Source organism: Nerophis ophidion, linkage group LG05, assembly GCF_033978795.1.
Source record: "Nerophis ophidion isolate RoL-2023_Sa linkage group LG05, RoL_Noph_v1.0, whole genome shotgun sequence".
Classification (NCBI taxonomy): Eukaryota; Metazoa; Chordata; class Actinopteri; order Syngnathiformes; family Syngnathidae; genus Nerophis; species Nerophis ophidion.
The window spans coordinates 17,617,757-17,641,337 of NC_084615.1; the positions used below are offsets into that span (position 1 = coordinate 17,617,757).

Here is a 23,581-nt window from a genome sequence, read left to right on the forward strand (position 1 = left end):
CTGCCTTTTTCGTTACTCGCACTCGCATTCTAGCTTCTGTTCCATGCAACAGGTGACGACGCTGATTCCCGATTGTGGTAAAAGACTATTTTTGTATTCGCTAGCTTCCGCAATTTCCTTTGTTTGTTCCCTAGCTCACATGCTAGCACTTTTAGTTCCTTCTAGCTCCCATGCTAGTTCTGTTTTGTTTGGCCTTTAGTGCCTTGTGCAGGTGGTGCTGTTCTTCGTCGGTTTTGTTAGTGTCCAAGTTCGACTGCATCATAGAGAGAACGAATCTGCAAGATGCCAGCAAACCGTCACACGTGCAATCCTTTCGTCAGAGCGTAGTGAAAGACTGTACTAGATGTTTCTCCTCATTGAGCTAAATAGGATCCTGTCTCTGTTTAATTCCTTGCTTCTTGTCTGTTTAATAGATGTCATCAGTGTTTGAACCTAACATTTATATTTATTTTCATGATCTTAGCCATTTTTCTATTATGGCTATCACATTTTAGCTTAGGGTACAAAATAACACCCAAATATTTAACATTCCTTTGCCTGCTCTATTTTATCTAGGTCTTACAGTTGACGGACTATGAGAGTGACAATGGGAAGGAAAAACAAATAAGTACAGATGCTTCTTTAGGAAATGTTAATACAACTGTTAAAAAAAACATATTTAAGTAGGTTGGATTATATAAAAATACACGTGGCAAAACATGGAAAAAGACATATCGAAGTGTTGGACTGTTTATTCAGTGCTGGCACACAGATTATAAAGCATACAGATTGTGAAGCATACATATCATGAAGCATACAGATCACAAAGCATGTATACAATGATTGTAAATAAGAAAGAAGGGTCACGTGGTACAGGGACGTAAAAGAGCACAGGCCCAGCAGGCGCAGTACTTTATGTCACCACTGGGTGTCAGCAATGTTCCGTGGAAGAGTCCCACAGCATGTCCTGCAGCACAATTCAGAGAGTTGATCTCTTCTTGCTGGCCGCAGTAGCTTCAGCCGCCGCCTCAGCTGCCGCCGCCGCCGCGTCGGCTTGCAGTTTCTCCTCCCTTTGCTCCAGGAACACTTTGTACTCGTCTGCTGACAGGCTGGAGCGACGCCACGAGGAAGGGAAGGAAGGGAAGAGACAAGCAAGCAAATCAAATAGGATGTTCTCCTAAAGGGAAAGCGATTATGGGATTTGTTTTTATATATACAGTATATCATTGTACATTGTTTGTGCTCATTCTAAAATAGGAAAGTGTTTAAAATGAGTCACATGTGAACTTGATTATGTTAGATCCACTATGGACTGGACTCTCACTATTATATTAGATCCACTATGGACTGTATTCACAATATTATGTTAGATCCACTATGGACTGTACTCACACTACTATGTTAGATCCACCAAGGACTGAAATCTCACATTATTATGTTAGAACCACTATGGACTGGACTCTCACTAATATGTTAGATCCACTACGGACTGGACTCTCACTATTATGTTAGATCCACTATGGACTGGACTCACTCTATTATGTTAGATCCACTATGGACTGGACTCTCACTATTATGTTAGATTCACTATGGACTGGACTCTCACATTTTTATGTTAGATCCACTATGGACTGGACTCTCACATTTTTATGTTAGATCCACTATAGACTGGACTCTCACTTTTATGTTAGATCCACTATGGACTGGACTCTTACTATTATGTTAGATATACTATGGACTGGACTCTCACTATTATGTTAGATCCACTATGGACTGGACTTTCACTATTATGTTAGATCCACTATGGACTGGACTTTCACTATTATGTTAGATCCACTATGGACTGGACTCTCACAACAGTATGTTAGATCCACTATGGACTGGACTGTCACTATTATGTTGGATCCACTATGGACTGAAATCTCACAAATATGTTAGATCCACTATGGACTGGACTCTCTCACTATTATGTTAGATCCACTATGGACTGGACTCTCACAATATTATGTTAGATCCACCATGGACTTGACTCTCACACTATTATGTTAGATCCACTATGAACTGGACTCTCACTATTATGTTAGATCCACTATGGACTGGACTCTCACATTATTATGTTAGATCCACTATGGACTGGACTCTCAAACTATTATGTTAGTTCTACTATGGACTGAAATCTCACTATTATGTTAGATCCACTATGGACTGGACTCTCACTATAATGTTAGATCCACTCTGAACTGGACTCTCACACTATTATGCTAGATCCACTATCCACATCTGCGGTCCTCTCCAAGGTTTCTCATAGTCATTCACATTAACATCCCATTGGGTTGAGTTTTTCCTCGTCCTTATGTGGGCTCTGAACCCAGGATGTCGTTGTGGTTTGTGCAGCCATTTGAGACACTCGTGATTTAGGGCTATATAAATAAACATTGATTGATTAGCAATTATATTACACAACATTTAGGGTTGTACACATGTACATGATTTACATTTGACCAATGATTATTACCATGATTATATCACGATAATACACCTTGATGACACATTCTCGCTGTCTCACACATGATGGAAATAGTGCCAAAGTACCTTGAAGGTATAAAAGTGCTGTACAAGTATAACCCATTTACCATTAACAAAATGATTTTCTTACTTGTGTTATTGTTTACAATCCGAGGAAACAAGAACCTAGACACAGGATGGCTGTGAGGAGAACAACAAGAGGATTTAAATCAGAGAAAATAATAAGAAATACTTGTTATTGTTACACTGCCATCCTGTGTTTTTTTCTGATTAGAATTGCATTCAAACATTGAACCCTTCAATGATATTGAAAATTAGAAGAATCCGCATTGGTATGACCTGTAATTACCGTATTTTCCAAACTATAAGGCACACTTAAAATCGTTTCATTTTCTCAAAAAATCAACAGTGCGCCTTACACCTCGGTGTGCCCAATGTATGGCGTAATTATGGTTGTGCTTACCTACCTCAGAGATATTTTATTCCGCACACGGTGTAATGATAAGTGTGACCAGTAGATGGCAGTCACACATAAGAGATTCGTGTAGATTGCAATATGACGCCAGAAAGCAATACCAAAACATTAGATGTTCTACTGAAAATAAAGAACATTACACACCACACTTTAAAAAAATCTGTCAAAATTGTTTAGGAAGACTTTGGTAAGCTATGAAGCCACACCACTTGATGGATTGCCCATTACGGCTACCGTAGTCAGAGATACAAGTATTACTATGGTGTGTGTATAAGGACCGCAAAATGGCACCCATTACCAGACATTATCTGGTGTTTTGTTTCACAATATTATGCAAAATCAACTGTTCTTACCTTCTGGTACATGCTGATCTGTATTTGGGATCTGCATAAGTCCTGAAAATGTGTGCACCGTAGTCGATAAGCTTCTTGTTTTTCTCTACCTTCTTGTTATGTGACATTCATCCTTCGTTGATGTCGTTTCTAATATAAAGTAGTGTAAAGTTCTTACTTATATCTGTCAGTAAACTCGCCATGAAAGCGCTAAAACATACCGGTGTTGTGAGTTTACATTATTCACCCAAAGAACTTTAGTTATTAGAGCGTTCCAGTCGGACGGTTTTTCACAAGACACATTTCCGTTATTGATGGAAGTAATGTCAGAATGTCATTAAAACAGTTAGCGCCATCTTTTGACACTTCTTCCACTCCCGTCCTTGCACGCTACACCGCTACAACAACGATGACGGGGAGAAGACGCTGTCGAAGTGGAAGCAAGTTAATAAGACCGCCCACAAAACGGCGCATCCTGAATCGACTGTCAGAAATTGACTTGAAGATGATGTGTAAAACATCATCTATGCAAGATTTTGACCAAAGAACCACCATTACATGTCATGTAGAGCACAAGGAAGTCTTTTACATTTAAATAATAATAATAATAATAATAGGACTCCTTTAATGTGCCTTATAATCGTGTATATGAAAAAAAATCGAAACTAGACCGCTCATTGACAGTGCAGTGCGCCTTATAATCCGGCGAGCCCTATGGTCCACAAAATATGGTACTTGGTATTGTTTCAATACCCAAATGTGTAGTATTGCCCAAAACTACTGTAAGGTACCCAAAAAACCCAATAATGAATGATTACATTTGAACAGAAGTATGGATAGAAACATGTTTTAACAGAAAGTAAGCAGTTATTATAGTCAAATAGCAAGTAGATTAATGATAGTTTTGAGCAAATAATACCAAATGATTACCTTTGTAGCCTGTTTTGAAATGGTTCTATCAGCATGAACATGCCACACTGTGCTACACATTGTTATTGCAAGAGGCAAGATTTAGATTTTAGGCCACATAGAACCAATCATTCAATAGTGGCAAGCGCAAACTGCTCAGGACTCAGCAACTATGAGAGAATCTGCAATTAAAAGGAAAAGTAGTTTTACTTGGAGCATTTACTGTCATTTTCAGAGAAGCTTAAATCTTCACATTTTATGACAATTCCCCTATTAGGTGGACTCGTAATTATTTCCAATCATCTTCATTTTACTGGGAATGAAATAGTCCTACAGCAGCGCAAATAAGATACTAACACATTATTGTTAATGAGTTGAACTCAAAGGAGTAAAACTTTTGACTCAAAAACTTATTCCTCTCAAATGTTGTTGACAAATCTCTCTAAATCTGTGTTAGTGAGCATTTCTTCTTTGCCAAGATAATCCATCCCTCCTCACAGGTGTGGCGTATCAGGATGCTGATGAAACAGCATGATTATTGCACAGCTGTGCAATAAGGCTGCCCACAATAAAAGGCCACTCTAAAATGTGCAGTTTTATCACACAGCACAATGCCACAGATGTCTCAAGTTTTGGGGGAGCGCGCAGTTGGCTTCATTCTAGAGCTCTCTCGGCCATGCTATGGTTGCATTGTATGGGCTGGTCTCCTAAAGCTTTAGTAAAACTTGGTCAAGTACTATTTTGTCTAGGTCAGGGGTCTGCAACCTACGGCTCCAGAACCGCATGTGGCTCTTTAGCACCGTCCTGGTGGCTCCCTGGAGCTTTTTCAAAAATGTATGAAAATAAAAAATATTTGTGTTTTATTAGGGTTTCTGTAGGAGGACAACATGACACAAACCTCCATAATTATTACAAATCCCAGTGTTTACATCAAACATGATTCTCTGATAAGAGTATTTGGCGAGCACCGTTTTGTCCTACTAATTTTGGCGGTCCTTGAACTCACCGTAGTTTGTTGACATGTCTAACTTTATTCAACGATGCAAGAGAAAGACATATTTCATGCCACTCATTCTTTGTCTCAATTTGTCCACCAAACCTTTTATACTGTGTGTGAATGCTCAAAGGTGAGCTTTGTTGGTGTCATTGAATTGTGTGGAGTGCTTATCAAGCATATTTGGTCATTGCATGACTGCAAGATAATCGATGCTAACATGCTATTTAGGCTAGCTGTATGAACATATTACATCATTATGCCTCATTTGTAGCTATATTTGAGATAATTTAATATCCTTTACGTTTATCTTCTTTGTATATAATTTAGTTTTGCATGTCTCATGACTCATAATCCGTAGGTAACATTGTGTGCATTTCAGATAGTTGTTTTTGTGCCATGTTGTTCCAGACCACAGCAAACATTATGTAGCTTGCCAAGGATTGTAATAAATCCATTAAAAGAAAACAGCCTGCCGATTCCTTTAACTTGGACACACACATCTATACCTTTGGCTATTAAAAGCCAGTCATTTCCAGGAGTTATCTCACCTTCTGAATAGCCTCTGATCTACTAATGGTTTCTAATGTTATAAAAATGTGTAGAATAAATAATAATAATACAAGCTCCGACACTGATCATACAGGGAGCGAACCGTTACTCAACATATATGTCATCCAAAAGAACTTGTGAGTGACCACCGTGTTTTACTCCCTGAGAGAAGGACTGGTCATGCAAAAATACACATGCAACATTGGATGGGTCTTTTTATCCTGTCAAAGGCCTAAAGAAGACATAGTAAACCACAAACCCTGTTTCCATATGAGTTGGGAAATTGTGTTAGATGTAAATATAAACGGAATACAATGATTTGCAAATCATTTTCAACCCATATTCAGTTAAATATAATACAAAGACAACATAGTTGATGTTCAAACTGATAAAAAAAATTTTTGTGTGCAAATAATCATTAACTTTAGAATTTGATGCCAGTAACACGTTACAAAAAAGTTGGGAATGGTGGCAATAAATACTGATAAAGTTAAGAAATCAATCAATCATCAATCAATGTTTACTTATATAGCCCTAAATCACTAGTGTCTCAAAGGGCTGCACAAACCAACACGACATCCTTGGTAGGCCCACATAAGGGCAAGGAAAACTCACACCCAGTGGGACGTCGGTGACAATGATGACTATGAGAACCTTAGAGAGGAGGAAAGCAATGGATGTCGAGCGGATCTAACAGGATACTGTGAAAGTTCAATCCACAATAGATACAACACAGTCGCGAGAGTCCAGTCCAAAGAGGATCTAAGACACAGCAGCGAGAGTCCCGTTCACAGCGGAGCCAGCAGGAAACCATCCCAAGCGTAGGCGGACCAGCAGCGCAGAGATGTCCCCAGCCGATACACAGGCGAGCAGTACATGGCCACCGGATCGGACCGGACCCCCTCCACACGGGAGAGTGGGACATAGAAGAAAAAGAAAAGAAACGGCAGATCAACTGGTCTAAAAAGGGAGTCTATTTAAAGGCTAGAGTATACAAATGAGTTTTAAGGTGGGACTTAAATGCTTCTACTGAGGTGGCATCGCGAACTGTTACCGGGAGGGTATTCCAGAGTACTGGAGCCCGAACGGAAAATGCTCTATAGCCCGCAGACTTTTTTTGGGCTTTGGGAATCACTAATAAGCCGGAGTCCTTTGAACGCAGATTTCTTGCCGGGACATATGGTACAATACAATCGGCAAGATAAGATGGAGCTAGACCGTGTAGTATTTTATACGTAAGTAGTAAAACCTTAAAGTCACATCTTAAGTGCACAGGAAGCCAGTGCAGGTGAGCCAGTACAGGCGTAATATGATCAAACTTTCTTGTTCTTGTCAAAAGTCTAGCAGCCGCATTTTGTACCAACTGTAATCTTTTAATGCTAGACATGGGGAGACCCGAAAATAATACGTTACAGTAGTCGAGGCGAGACGTAACAAACGCATGGATAATGATCTCAGCGTCTTTAGTGGACAGAATGGAGCGAATTTTAGCGATGTTACGGAGATGAAAGAAGGCCGTTTTAGTAACGCTTTTAATGTGTGCCTCAAAGGAGAGAGTTGGGTCGAAGATAATACCCAGATTCTTTACCGTGTCGCCTTGTTTAATTGTTTGGTTTTCAAATGTTAGAGTTGTATTATTAAATAGAGTTCGGTGTCTAGCAGGACCGATAATCAGCATTTCCGTTTTTTTGGCGTTGAGTTGCAAAAAGTTAGCGGACATCCATTGTTTAATTTCATTAAGACACGCCTCCAGCTGACTACAATCCGGCGTGTTGGTCAGCTTTAGGGGCATGTAGAGTTGGGTGTCATCAGCATAACAGTGAAAGCTAACACCGTATTTGCGTACGATGTCACCTAGCGGCAGCATGTAGATGCTGAAGAGTGCAGGGCCAAGGACCGAACCCTGGGGAACTTCACACGTTACCTTAACGTAGTCCGAGGTCACATTGTTATGGGAGACACACTGCATCCTATCAGTAAGATAAGAGTTAAACCAAGACAGGGCTAAGTCTGACATACCAATTTGTGTTTTGATACGTTCTAATAAAATATTATGATCGACGGTATCGAAAGCAGCGCTAAGATCGAGGAGCAGCAACATAGATGACGCATCAGAATCCATCGTTAGCAATAGATCATTAGTCATTTTTGCGAGGGCTGTCTCGGTCGAGTGATTTGCCCTGAAACCGGATTGAAAGGTTTCACATAGATTGTTAGACGCTAAGTGTTCATTTAACTGCTCCGCAACAATTTCTTTGAGGATTTTTGAAATAAAGGGAAGGTGAGACACCGGTCGGTAGTTTACCATGAGGTCAGGATCGAGGTTAGGTCTTTTAAGAAGAGGATGAATAACCGCTTTTTTGAATGCTAGGGGAACAGTGCCCGAGGAAAGTGATAAGTTTATAATATTTAGCACTGATGGACCTAATAATACAAAGAGCTCCTTGATCAGTTTCCCAGGAAGAGGGTCAAGTAAACATGTTGTTTGTTTTATTCCATTTACACGTTGTAACAATTCCTCTAATGTTATTTCCTCAAAACGAGAGAAACTATTTTGGAGGGCAGTATCCGCCGTATATACAATCGTGTCAGTGTTAATAGAACCCCGTTGTAGCTGGGACGCATTGTCTTTAATCTCCTTTCTAATGACTTCAATTTTCTTACTAAAGAATTGCATAAAGTCATCAGCTGAGTGGGTGGAGCTACTGGAAGGAGTCCCTTGTTGGGTTAGCGATGCTACCGTACTAAACAAAAATTTAGGATCGTTTTTATTACGGTGGATGAGATTTGAGTAATAATTAGCTTTAGCTAAGGTAAGCATGCGTTTATAAGTTATTAAACCATCACTCCATGCTTGATGGTGCACCTCAAGTTTAGTCGTGCGCCATTTGCGTTCCAGCTTTCTGCATAATAATTTCTGAGCTCTAGTTTCTTCTGTAAACCACGGGGTACGCTTTTTTGGAGCCTTTTTTAACTTTAGCGGTGCTATGTTATCAATGGTTTCGCGCAGGGCGTCGTTAAAGTTGTTAGTGAGGTTATCAATAGAGCCCACATACTTTGGGAATGGTGCCATTACCGAGGGCAGTAGGTCAGCAAGAGTTGTCGTTGTGGCCGTATTAATGTTGCGGCTGCTATAGCAGTTATTATTATTATTAGTTTGACGAACATGTGTCTGAACCTCGAATTTTATAAGGTAATGATCGGACAATACTTTAGTATACGGGAGTATCGTAACTTTGGAAGCGGTGATACCCCTGACAAGCACTAGGTCTATCGTATTACCGTTGCGATGCGTGGGTTCATTTATTATTTGTGTGAGACCACAGCTATCAATTACAGTCTGGAGCGCTACGCACGGTGGGTCCGATGGGGTATTCATATGGATATTAAAATCCCCCATTATGATTATATTATCGGCGTGTGTCACTAGATCAGCAACGAACTCTGAGAATTCATTGATAAAGTCCGAACAGAGCCCTGGGGGGCGGTAGATAACAGCCAGGTGTAGAGGCAGCGGTGTGACAGACCTCATAGTAAGCACCTCAAACGATTTATATTTATTATTTATGTTAGGACTAAGGTTAAAGTTTTCGTTGTATATTAGTGCGACCCCCCCACCCCTTTTAAGCGGACGGGCAATATGCGCATGTGTAAAGTTAGGAGGACATGCCTCATTTAGCGCAAAAAAGTTGTTTGGTTTAAGCCAGGTTTCACTGAGACCGATGACGTTAAGATTGTTGTCTCTGATGATATCATTAACTAACAACGTTTTGGGAGACAATGATCTTATGTTTAAAAAACCTATATTATAGGTAGTGGGCTGTTTTAGGGAATTTTTGATAAAATTATCCGTAGTAGCAATATTAATAATGTTGTGTTTATTATGCCCAGTGCATTCAGTATAATTACGACCATATCTAGGAATTGATACGACGGGAATGTTCCGATCGTTTGATTGTTGCTTTGATAAACTGCACGCATCATGGTTAGCCTCCTCAGTAACGGGGATTTTCCGATTGTTTGTTTGTTGCTTTGATAAACTGCACGCATCATAGTTAGCCACCTCAGTAAAACACATGTCCAACTCTAAAACACTCAAAGCAGAAAAAACTTGTTCTGATTTAACTGACTCCTTACCCAGACCAGTAGTCTCGCATCCTCTATTTAAATCCGTCTTCAGGGTGGAGGGAAGTGGTGTTCTGTGGGGATTAGCCTTCTGCTTTGTTTTTAGCCCCGCTCGACATCCGCGTTTCCGATCACACCGCTGGCGTCTGCTCCGTAGACGGCCCCCGCTGCTACTAGACTCCGCTGCTTCACAGGCCGCTGGATGTAGCCGCCGACGTATCCCCATGCTAGTTAGCATGTTTAGCACGCCCGCGTCTATCAGTCCAAAACGGCCCGATATGTCCATATCCAGAAGTGTCTGGCGGTCGTACGTGATCACGGAGTGACTACGATGCGAGCCAGCCATGAAGTCTGCAGAACTGTCCGGCATTTCCGCCAAATGTTCCATCTTTAGCAAGAGCACCGCAGTGTCGCAGCCCGTCCGGGCGCCGCCATCTTGCATCTCATCAAACACTTATTTGGAACATCCCACAGGTGTGCAGGCTAATTGGGAACAGGTGGGTGCCATGATTGGGTAAAAAAGCAGCTTCCATGAAATGCTAAGTAATTCATAAACAAGGATGAGACGAGGGTCACTAATTTGTAAGCAAATTGTCGAACAGTTTTAGAACAACATTTCTCAACCAGCTATTGCAAGGAATTTAGGGATTTTACCATCTACAGTACGTAAAATCATCAAAAGGTCCAGAGAATCTGGAAAAATCACTGCACGTAAGTGATGATATTACGTACGGACCTATGACCCCTCAGGCGGTACTGCATCGAAAACTGACATCAGTGGGTAAAGGATATCACCACATGTGCTCAGGAACACTTTATAAAACCACTGTCAGTAACTACAGTTGGTTGCTTCATCTGTAAGTGCAAGTTAAAACTCTACTATGCAAAGCAAAACTCATTTATGTCCTCCGGAACAAAGAGGAAAATAACCATCCGGACTATTATAGCCGCAAAGTTCAAAAGCCAGCATCTGTGATAGTATGGGGGTGTATTAATGCCCAAGACATGGGTAACTTACACATCTCTGAAGGCACCATTAATGCTGAAAGGTCCATACAGGTTTTGGAGCAACATATGTTGTCATCCAAGCAACGTTATCGTGGATGGCCCTGCTTATTTCAGCAAGACAATGCCAAGCCACGTGTTACAACAGCGTGGTTTCGTAGTAAAAGAGTGCGGGTACTTTCCTGGCCCGCCTGCAGTCCAGACCTGTCTCCCATCAAAAATGTGTGGCGCATTATGAAGCGTAAAATACGACAGCGGTGACCCCGGACTGTTGAACGACTGAAGCTCTACATAAAACAAGAATGAGAAAGAATTCCACTTTCAAAGCTTCAACAATTAGTTTCCTCAGTTCCCAAACGTTTATTGAGTGTTGGTAAAAGAAAAGGTCATGTAACACAGTGGTGAACATGCCCTTTCCCAACTACTTTGGCCTGTGTTGCAGCCATGAAATTCTAAGTTAATTATTATTTGCAAAAAAAAATTAAAGTTTATGAGTTTGAACATCAAATATCTTGTCTTTGTAGTGCATTCAAATGAATATGGGTTGAAAAGGATTTGCAAATCATTGTATTCCGTTTATATTTACATCTAACACAATTTCCCAACTCATATAGAACCGGGGTTTGTACTAGTGAGGAACTTTTCCGACCTCTTGTGGCCATGTTGAGGCATGACAGCTCGGGGTCAAACGGTATTTGCTGGCTCAGTCTTAGAGCTGCTAAAGATAACGAGGAGAAGAACTTACTCTTTCACGATCTTGATGCCCAGGGACTTGGCCGACCCAATGATGCTCTTGACCACGTTCTCCATCGAGGTGTTCCTTATTTCGAAGCAGTCGTCCTGGGATTTGATCTGGGCGATTTCATACACCGCCCGCAGCGTCACCATCCCTGCGGTCTCGTGGCCTTTGCCAACATCAAAAGACGGTGGGTGGTGTTACAAGTCAACAATGGTATGAAGTAGTCTACGTATTCCTTAAAAACAAGACAAAGGTCTTATTTCTTAACAAGTATATTTCATATGTTTGGCCACTGTAACATCACGCACAGTTTGAACAGTAACACTGTGTTCAACTGTGGGAAAATCATACACTGTACTTTAATCAAGCAATTCTTTGGCGTACCACTAGATGGAGCCATACAACAGTTTGGTACCTTATTGCTATGTGTCCAGATCCCATTTAGATATCAAATATTGGTCTGATATCAGTATCGGATGATATCGGTTTGCATCTAAAAGCTCTGATACAAGCTGTCCTGCATCGTGTTTGCTTGTGCAAAACTGGACAGCCCAGAGTAACATCGATGTGTCCCCCAATAAACACACAAGGTTGCCGTTTTCCCGTATTTCAGGCCACACCATTCACAAAAAGGTAAACATTGTAGGCTATAATTTATCAATAAGTGTCCTGAATAGAAGAGTATTGCAGTCTAAAACATGACATTTGTCAATATTAGCAGGTGTCAAATACTTATAGTTGTATATAGTGTGGTCCCGATACCAATACTTCGATATTCGATACTTATTTTAATAAACAAAGGAGACCAAAAAAATGGCATTATTGTCTTTATTTAAACAAACAATCTTAGGGTACAATAAACATATGTTTATTATTGAAATTTAGTCCTTAAATAAAATAGTGAACATACTAAACAACTTGTCATTTAGTAGTAAGTAAACAAACAAAGACTCCTAATTAAGTAACATATTGTGTCATTTATACACCTATTATTTTGTATACATTATAAAGGACAAACTGTAAAAATTGATTATTAATTGACTTGTTCATTTACTGTTAATATCTGCTTATTTTCTGTTTGAACATGTTCTAGCTACACTTCTGTTAAAATGTAATAATCACTTATTCTTCTCTTCCTTGATACTTTACGTTAATTTTGGATGATACCACACATTTAGGTATCGGACCGATACCAAGTAGTTACAGCAGGGGTAGGGAACCTATGGCTCTAGAGCCAGATGTGGTTCTTTTGATGACTGCATCCGGCTCTCAGATAAATCGTAGCTGACATTGCTTAACACCATAATTATGAATAATTCCGCTGGAATTCACAGTGCTAAAAATAAGGTTCAAAATATAAAACATTCTCATGCATTTAAATCAATCCATCCTTTTTCTACCGCACTTGTTCAAGAAGTCGCATTAATGGTAAGAAGTATTTTATGTCACGATGGGGGGGTCGCAGCTTGCTGCAGGGTCGTTCTCCCAGGAAGTTAGACGGACTACTTGGGACATGGCATTTAGGTAAAAACATGATTTAATTTTAACTAAAAAAATATACAAACAAAAATCGCTCACAGCGGAGGCACAACTTGGGCTAAGGAACAAAGCTAACACATAAACAGACTAAGAACATAAATCAAACAAAACTTACCTGGCATGGCATGAAGCACGAAACTATGGCAAGGCATTAAACAAGTCAGCACAGGGCGACTGACTGGCAAAGACGAGCTTAAATACTGCCTCTGATTAGTGCTCAGGAAGCAGGTGAGCGGGCATTTTGTCCACCAGAGACAGGTGGACAAAATGAGTAACCAAAGAAACCAGACAAGGGAGTGGAAAAAACAGGAACTTAAAGAGTCCAAAGGACAAATAGCACATGGCCAAACAAAATCATGATCAACAGACATGACATTTTATTTATTATTGGTTAGCTTCAGAATAACAACGTTATTAAAAAGAATAAGAGACTTATTATACTCTAAAAATGTTGGTCTTACTTAAAAATGCACGCATTTAGTTGTATTCAGTGTTAAAAAATATGATATGGCTCTCACGGAAATACATTTTGAAATATTTGGCTTTCATGGCTCTCTCAGCCAAAAAGGTTCCCGACCAGTGAGTTACAGGATCATACATTGGTCATATTCAAAGTCCTCATGTGTCCTGCGTAATATTTCCTGACTTTATAAACATGATATAAACCTTAAAAAAAACAAAGAAGATTTTCTGATGCTAAAGAATATCGATGTAATCATAGTAATATCGACATCGATATGCTATTGTACTTGATATCATTACCGTGGATGTAAGGTGTAGATCCACCCATGGCGTTTGTTCACATTGTGATGCCGGTGAGCTATTGTATCCTCCTACAAACATGTTTAGCTATTCCCCGTCCTCCAGTGATAATGGATACTTGTAAGAAACTTACTTTATTTGTCACCATGGAAACCTCTTAAAGCAGCTCTTCCTGAGGGCGTTTCAGTGTTATAACGCCCACCTTTATCTTTACTTTTTACACCAAAATGCGTCCATTCTCCCTTTTCTGTCTACACACTGTGTCTGCTTGTAAGTACTCTGTGTGCGCGCGCTGCCGAACATGCTCCTCCGCTGGTAAAACCAGCAATGTCACGACGTGGTGATGACAAGTGGTCGGAGGTAGGAAATCCGTACTTTTTTAGAGGCTGTATCGTACCGAATATAAGTCATTGGTATTACAATAGCCCTGCGATGAGATAGCGACTTGGCCAGGGTGTACACCCGGTTGTAGCTGAGATAGGCACCAGTGCCTCCTGCGACCCCAAAGGGAATAAGCGGTAGAAAATGGATGGATGGATAAACATAATATAAACCTTAAACAAAACTAAAGATTTTCTGATGCTAAAAAATATCGATGTAATAATAGTAGTATCGACTAGATACGCTATTGTACTTGGTATCATTACAGTGGATGTCAGGTGTAGATCCACCCATGGCGTTTGTTTACATTGTGACGCCGGTGAGCTATTGTATCCTCCTACAAGCATGTTGAGCTATTCCCCGTACTCCAATGATAATGATACTTGTAAGAAACATACTTTATTAAAGCAGCTCTTCCTGAGAGTGTTTCAGTGTTATAACTTCCACCTTTATCTTTACACCAAAATGCGTCCATTCTCCCTTTTCGGCTTGTAATTACTCTGTGTGCGGGCGCTGCCGAACATGCTCCTCCGCTGGTAAAACCAGCAATGTCATGACGTGTTGACGACAAGTGGCAGGAGGTGGGAGACTGGTACTTTTTAGAGGCGGTATAGTACAGAATGTAAGTCATTGGTATCACGGTAGCCCTGCGATGAGGTGGCGACTTGTCCAGGGTGTACATCGCCTTCCACCCGATTGTAGCTGAGATAGGCACCAGCGCCCCCCGCGACCTCAAAGGTAATAAGCGGTAGAAAATGGATGGATGGATGGTATCACGGTACTATACTAGTCCCTGTATACTGTACAACCCTAGTTGTATATTACTTACAGATACAATGTCTGCAAGGTACAAGGTTATTAGAAAATACCCACTAACAACTTCATTTAACTGCCGGATGAATTATAGTGACCACGAGGTATCGCCCAAAAAAATTACCACTCCACTTTGATTAAAGACAGCATAAGTATACTCCAGTAAGTGCTTTTATACCTACAAATGCCATCCATCCATCCATTTCCTACCGCTTATTCCCTTTGGGGTCGCTAGTGCCTATCTCAGCTACAATCGGGCGGAAGGCGGGGCACACCCTGGACAAGTCGCCACCTCATCGCAGACCTACAAATGCTCTCTCTTTAATATATAACATGGTAAAACGTTGCTTAACATTCCACACTACACAATGATAAGAATGTGTACTATGGTTTGTTTTGATATTGTGTAACAGGTGAGACATCTCACCTGTCTTTGCAGCACCTTTGGCGATGCCCGCTGCTTGCTTGAGAAAGTAGGATACTGTGGGCTTGCCAATATGAAGGTCGTAGGTCCGATCAGGCTGGGGGGACAACAAGGGGAGTATCAGTTAGGGCAGTGTTTTTTTAACTCAAGTACCCCATAATCAGAGTAAAGCATATTTGGTTGAAAAAAAGAGATAAAGAGGTAAAATACACCACTATGTCATGAGTTTCTGATTTATTAAATTGTACAACAGTGCAAAATATTGATCATTTGTAGTGGTCTTTCTTGAGCTATTTGGAAAAAAATATATAAATATAACTAAAAACTTGTTGAAAAATAAACAAGTGATTCAATTATAAATACAGATTTCTACACATAGAAGTAATCATCAACTTAAAGTGCCCTCTTTGGGGATTGTAATAGAGATCCATCTGGATTCATCAACTTAATTCTAAACATTTCTTCACAAAAAAATAAATGTTTTACATCAATATTTATGGAACATGTCCACAAAAAATCTAGCTGTCAACACTGAATATTGCATTGTTGCATTTCTTTTCACAGTTTATGAACTTACATTCATATTTTGTGGAAGTATTATTCAATGAATATACTTATAAAGGATTTTTGAATTGTTGCTATTTTTAGAATATTTTTTTTAAATCTCACGTACCCCTTGGCATACCTTCAAGTACCCCCAGGGGTACGCGTACCCCCATTTGAGAACCACTAAGTTAGGGGAGTTTCATGCTGTGGTCATTTTGGACTTTTATTAGCTGATTCCTGCTTCATTTGGGAGGATCACTTCAATAAGCTCATTAAGTCTTCCCCATATTCTCGTTGGCTCGTGCTACCATGCAGTATCTGAGTTATTGTGTAGAAACACCATGGGACCTCTATTTATGAACCCCCCTTTTACGACCTCGATTCAAAATCAATTTTTTTTTTCAACTCAACCCGATTCTCGATTCAAAAACGATTTTTTTCCGGATTTAAAAGGATTCTGTATTCATTCAATACATAGGATTTTAGCAGATCTACCCCAGTCTGCTGACATGCTAGCAGAGTAGTAGATTTAAAAAAAAAAAAGCTTTTATATTTGTAAAGGACAATGTTTTATCAACTGATTGCAATAATGTAAATGTGCTTTAACTGTAAAACGAACCAGAAATATGACTTATTTTATCTTTGTGAAAACATTGGACACAGTGTGTTGTCAAGCTTATGAGATGTCATGCAAGTGTAAGCCACTGTGACACCATTGTTCTTTTTTTTAATTTTTATAAATGTCTAATGATAATGTCAATGAGGGATTTTTAATCACTGCTATGCTGAAATTATTACTAATATTGATACTGTTGTTGATAATATAAATTTTTGTTTCACTTCTTTTGGTTTGTTCTGTGTCGTGTTTGTGTCTCCTCTCAATTGCTCTGTTTATTGCAGTTCTGAGTGTTGCTGGGTTAGGTTTGGTTTTGGAATTGGATTGCATTGTTATGGTATTGCTGTGTATTGTTTTGTTGGATTGATAAAAAAAATATTTATTTTTTAAAATAAATAAATAAATCGATTTTTTGAAAAATGAGAATCGATTCTGAATCGCACTACGTGAGAATCGCAATTCAAATTCGAAGCGATTTTTTTCCCACACCCCTAGTACTTCCCATAGTTGTAGTGGGCATCAGGATTATCTCAGGGAGAACATGTCCCAAATTCCAAGCTGCTGTTTTGAGGCATATTAAAAAAAAAAAAATGCACTTTTTGACTTCAATAATAAATATAGCAGTGCCATGTTGTCATTTTTTTCCATAACTTGAGTTGAAGTTGTTCTCTTATTTTGAAAAACCTTGTTTTTGATTGATTGATTGATTGAAACTTGTATTAGTAGATTGCAGAGTCCAGTACATATTCCGTACAATTGACCACGAAATGGTCATACCCCAATAAGTTAGAATAATTATGTATATATTATCACACTCAAGTTGGACTTTTTTTTTAATCTATGCAAGGACAAAACTTCTTGTCTGAGGGGTGGCCTCAGCCCCAGATGTTATTTTTGTTTTAGCCCGCTAACAGCCAAGGACTTTAAAGACCTCAACGAAGATAAGATGACAGCACCCAGACAAGACAGAGACTTCAAGGACCTCAAAAAAGATAAGATAAAGCGGGGACAAGGCGAAATCACAAGGCCCCCAGCCTATTCCGTCACGTACTGTGCGTCCTGGACCTGCTTTGCATGATATATGTGACCACTCCTTTTAGAGGCGGCCTCAGTGATGTTGACTATGGAACTCAGAATAAAAAGAGGCACGCTGGAGCTGAACCTTAGAGCGTAGGGTGAGACTGTGACTAAGTGTGCAGCGCCATGCATTCTCCTCATGAGCTAAATTGAACTTTGTCTCTGCATGGTTCCTTGCTTCTTGTCTGATTAATAGATGTCATCAGTGTTTGAAGCTGACAGTTTTTCAACTTGTTTAAGTCGGGGTCCATGTTAATCAATTCATGGTAAAGTTACATTGGCATCACAACAAAATTAGGCATAGTAATGTGTTCATTCCACGACTGTATATGTCGGTATCGGTTGATATCGGAATCGGTAATTATGAGTTGGACAATTTTGGCAAAAAAGCTATTATGATATCTCTAATTACAACCAACTGTGTGGCGTGAAGTTGTAAATAACGCCGCCTACCTAGCCCTAACAACGCTCAACTGTGTATTTCCCAGAAGAGATGCAGCACCATAACCGTCTGGCTGATGAAAGGAGTGAGAAGGAGATATGTTGCTATTCCCTATTCCCACAGCCTCGGGTTGTGCTGCTAAGCTAAGCTAATTATCTCCGGCTTCCACCTCCATGAAAGTGGCATCCATTCTTTCATGTCGGAGTCTGCCAAAAAGCCAACTCCGATAACTTTTAATGGCGAGCATGACTTTTTAAATTCCCCTTTGACAAGACATGTTTGAACATCCTTGGCGGCATGTCCACTTCCCCACCAGCAGGGGGCAGTGCTGGGCTACAAAGGCGGCACATGCACCTCGGAGCTGAATGCACGGAGCCACAGTGGATTCATGCTATTTAGAGGATGAGGATTAGGGCCTTTTAATGCAAATTACATCACACATATTCTGCTAAGATCACTGGAGGTGGGAGGGAGGCAGGGGTGTGGAGTCAAATAACGATGGTGATGAGCGAGGTGATGGATGAACAAGCTCTTTTCAATACCTCTGGCTCGCTCTTAACGCTTCCTGCCCGCTGGGTATGGCCTCATTAACCCTGGTGTGATCTTCTTATTGTTGTTACTCAGCCGGGTAGGGTGGGGGGTGGGAGTTTGGTGGTAGTAGGGGGGTATATATTGTAACGTCCTGGAAGAGTTAGTGCCGCAAAGGGTTCTGGGTATTTGTCCTGTTGTGTTTATGTTGTGTAACGGTGCAGATGTTCTCCCGAAACGTGTTTGTCATTCTTGTTTGGTGTGGGTTCACAGCGTGGCGCATATTTGTAACAGTGTTAAAGTTTTTTATACGGCCACCCTCAGTGTGACCTGTATGGTTGTTGACCAAGTATGCATTGCATTCACTTGTGTGTGTGTAAAAAGCCATGGACGGACGGATGGACAGATAGATAGATAGTAATTTATTACGGACAGACAGATAGATAGATTGATAGTACTCCATTATGGACGGACGGAGAGATAGATAGAACTTTATTACTGACGGACAGACAGATACATGGATAGTACTTTATGACTGACGGACGGACAGATAGATAGTACGAACCCCGTTTCTATATGAGTAGTGAAAATGTGTTAGATGTAAATATAAACGGAATGCAATGATTTGCAAATCCTTTTCAACCCATATTCAGTTGAATGCACTACAAAGACAATATATTTGATGTTCAAACTCATAAACTTTTTTTTTTTGCAAATAATAATTAACTTTGAATTTCATGGCTGCAACACGTGCCAAAGTAGTTGGGAAAGGGCATGTTCACCACTGTTTTACATCACCTTTTCTTTTAAGAACACTCAATAAACGTTTTGGAACTGAGGAAACTAATTGTTGAAGCTTTGAAAGTGGAATTCTTTCCCATTCTTGTTTTATGTAGAGCTTCAGTCGTTCAACAGTCCGGGGTCTCCGCTGTCTTATTTTACTCTTCATAATGCGCCACACATTTTCGATGGGAGACAGGTCTGGACTGCAGGCGGGCCAGGAAAGTACCCGCACTCTTTTACTACGAAGCCACGTTGTTGTAACACGTGGTTTGGCATTGTCTTGCTGAAATAAGCAGGGGCGTCCATGATAACGTTGCTTGGATGACAACATATGTGGCTCCAAAACCTGTATGGACCTTTCAGCATTAATGGTGCCTTCACAGATGTGTAAGTTACCCATGCCTTGGGCACTAATACACCCCCATACCATCACACATGCTGGCTTTTGAACTTTACGCCTGTGACAATCCGAATGGTTATTTTTCTCTTTATTCTGGAGGACACCACGTCCTCTGTTTCCAAATATAATTTAAAATGTGGACTCGTCAGACCACAGAACACTTTTCCTCTTTCCATCAGTCCATCTCAGATGAGCTCGGGCCCAGCGAAGCCGGCGGCTTTTCAGGGTGTTGTTGATAAATGAGTTTGGCTTTGCATAGTAGAGTTTTAACTTGCACTTACAGATGTAGCGACCAACTGTAGTTACTGACAGTGGTTTTATGAAGTGTTCCTGAGCCCATGTGGTGATATCCTTTACACACTGATGTGGGTTTTTGATACAGTGCCGCCTGAGGGATCAAAGGTCTGTAATATCATCGCTTACGTGCAGTGATTTCTCCAGATTCTCTGAACCTTTTGATGATTTTACGGACCGTAGATGGAAAATCCCTAAATTCCTTGCAATAACTCGTTGAGAAATGTTCTAAAACTGTTCGACAATTTGCTTACAAAGTGGTGACCCTCGCCCCATCCTTGTTTGTGAATCACTTAGCATTTCATGGAAGCTGATTTTATACCCAATCATGAGACCCACCTGTTCCCAATTAGCCTGCACACCTGTGGGATGTTCCGTATTAGTGTTTGATGAGCATTCCTCAACTTTATCAGCATTTATTGCTACCTTTCCCAACTTCTTTGTCACGTCTTGCTGGCATCAAATTCTAAAGTTAATGATTATTTGCAAAAAAAAAAAAGGTTTATGCGTTTGAACATCAAATATGTTGTCTTTGTAGCATATTCAACTGAATATGGGTTGAAAATGATTTGCAAATCATTGTATTCCGTTTATATTTACATCTAACACAATTTCCCAACTCATATGGAAACGGGGTTTGTACTTTTTCTTATGCCTCCACAACCTGTAGAAAGGGAGGTCCCCACAAGTCATGATTAAAAACTTGGTTCCCATTCCAGATGATAACCAGTATGTGTGTGTGTGTGTGTTCTGGCAATGCTTACTTAATGGGGACATGGCTCTGTTTACACAGTCACCATTAGGGGACCTCTGATGGTATGGGGACAAAAAAACAGGTCCACAAAAGGGAACCCTTTTTAAATGATTGAGGATCATGTCATATTGAATTAGATTTTTTTTTAATGGTCCTCAGTAGTCACGTACAAATGTGTGTGAATTATGTAAAAATATTTACATTTGGTCCCCAATGAACCATATTAATTATTTTTCCCCAGGGTCCCCAATAAGTATGATCAGCACATTACTTCATCAATCCAGATATTTAAAGACGTGTATGAGCTAACTGGGCAGTGGTCATTTTACCTCATTTTTTTCATGCCTCCACAACCTGTAGAAAGGGGGGTCCCCACAAGTCATGATTAAAAACTTGGTCCCCATTCTAGATGATAACCAATGTGTGTGTGTGTGTGTTCTGGCAATGCTTACTTAATGGGGACATGGCTCTGTTTACACAGTCTCTTTTAGGGGACCTCTGACGGTATGGGAACAAAAAACCGGTCCCCAAAAGGGAACCCTTTTTAAATGATTGAGGATCATGTCATATTGAATTAGATTTTTTTTTAATGGTCCTCAGTAGTCACGTACAAATTTGTGTGAATTATGTAAAAATATTTTAATTTGGTCCCCCATGAACCATATTAATTATTTTTCCCCAGGGTCCCCAGTAAGTATGATCGGAACATTACTTCATCAATCCAGAGATTTAAAGACTTGTATGAGCTAACTGGGCAGTGGTCATTTTACCTCATTTTTTTATGCCTCCACAACCTGTAGAAAGGGTGGTCCCCACAAGTCATGATTAAAAACTTGGTCCCCATTCCAGATGATAACCAGTATATGTGTATGTGTGTGTGTGTGTGTGTGTGTTCTGGCAATGCTTACTTAATGGGGACATGGCTCTGTTTACACAGTCTCTTTTAGGGGACCTCTGACGGTATGGGGACAAAAAAACAGGTCCCCAAAAGGGAACCCTTTTTAAATGATTGAGGATCATGTCATATTGAATTAAAACATTTTTTAATGGCCCTCAGTAGTCACATACAAATTTGTGTGAATTATGTAAAAAAAAAAATTAATTTGGTCCCCCATGAACCATATTAATTATTTTTCCCTAGGGTCCCCAGTAAGTATGATCGGAACATTACTTCATCAATCCAGAGATTTAAAGACGTGTATGAGCTAACTGGGTAGTGGTCATTTTACCTCATTTTTTTTATGCCTCCACAACCTGTAGAAAGGGTGGTCCCCACAAGTCATGATCAAAAACTTGGTCCCCATTCCAGATGATAACCTGTATGTGTGTGTGTTCTGGCAATGCTTACTTAATGGGGACATGGCTCTGTTTACACAGTCACCATTAGGGGACCTCTGATGGTATGGGGACAAAAAAACAGGTCCCCAAAAGGGAACCCTTTTTAAATGATTGAGGATCATGTCATATTTAATTAGATTTTTTTTTAATGGTCCTCAGTAGTCACGTACAAATTTGTGTGAATTATGTAAAAATATTTAAATTTGGTCCCCCATGAACCATATCAATTATTTTTCCCCAGGGTCCCCAGTAAGAATGATCGGCACATTACTTCATCAATCCAGAGATTTAAAGACGTGTATGAGCTAACTGGGCAGTGGTCATTTTACCTCATTTTTTTATGCCTCCACAACCTGTAGAAAGGGTGGTACCCACAAGTCCTGATCAAAAACGTGTGTGTGTGTGTGTGTGTTACACAGAACATACATTTCCACACTTCTATTAACCCCAGGTCCAGTGGACCCGGACATCTTCTATGTAATAGAAATGTGTAGGGTGGGGTTTATGGTGGATGGTCATTAAATATGTTTTCTGATATATGTTCCTCACAGAAAATGAGCCAAAGTCAGTGAGTCTCAGTTTGAAAAACTAATTAATTGTATCATCTTTCTTTTAACAAAAAATGAAAACGGATCCCACAGACCTGAACACCCCACAAGGGTGTGTAGACGGAAAGAAGCAGTGGAGCGTGAATAATGGCAAACGTTTAGAGTTGGGTGCGGCGGAGATGTACCTTTACGTTGATCCTGATGGGAAGAGGGATGCCCTCCTTCAGCTCCTTGGTCTTCTCATTGAAGTCCTTGCAGAACTGCCCGATGGGGATTCCTCTCTGGAAGGGAGGGAAGATGGATGAGGATCTGGCACGTCTGGCGGGGCCATCGATCACAGAAAACCTGACATGTCGGACTGCTGTCTCTGAGGCTAGATCTGCATATGAGTGGCTGACATGTTTATGTTGGATATAAGACTTCGACTTCCACTCCCAGGAAAACGTGCACAGTGTTGTGGCCATTGTTTATGTGTCCCTCGCTTATGTGGCTGCCCACAGCCGGTGATGGATGAGCCTCACATTCCGCAGAGTGAAAGCAAAATGGATGGATGACATTAAGTCAACATGTGGCCGACCGACACGCTGGGATCCACCCGCCCAGAAAGTCTAATAGAGAATCTAATTATTACCGACGGGATTGAAATTGGCCTTCACCTCGCCATCCTTCCAGAAGGCGAGGCTTATTGAAACCTTCATTT

At 40.4% G+C, this 23,581-nt stretch overlaps 1 protein-coding gene across 1 annotated transcript in view; it reads right to left on the minus strand.

Moving 5' to 3' along the window:
- Positions 1 to 716: 716 nt before the first annotated feature.
- Positions 717 to 23,581, minus strand: part of mrpl11 (mitochondrial ribosomal protein L11) — a 165,336-nt gene continuing 142,471 nt past the window's right edge. Inside the window, exons 3-6 of the mRNA XM_061900258.1 lie at positions 23,067 to 23,162; positions 15,559 to 15,652; positions 11,643 to 11,802; positions 717 to 1,088 (exon numbers count right to left, since the gene is read on the minus strand). Coding sequence (XP_061756242.1) covers positions 959 to 1,088; positions 11,643 to 11,802; positions 15,559 to 15,652; positions 23,067 to 23,162 — 480 coding nt within the window. The 3' untranslated portion in view covers positions 717 to 958. The remainder of the gene's footprint in view (positions 1,089 to 11,642; positions 11,803 to 15,558; positions 15,653 to 23,066; positions 23,163 to 23,581) is intronic.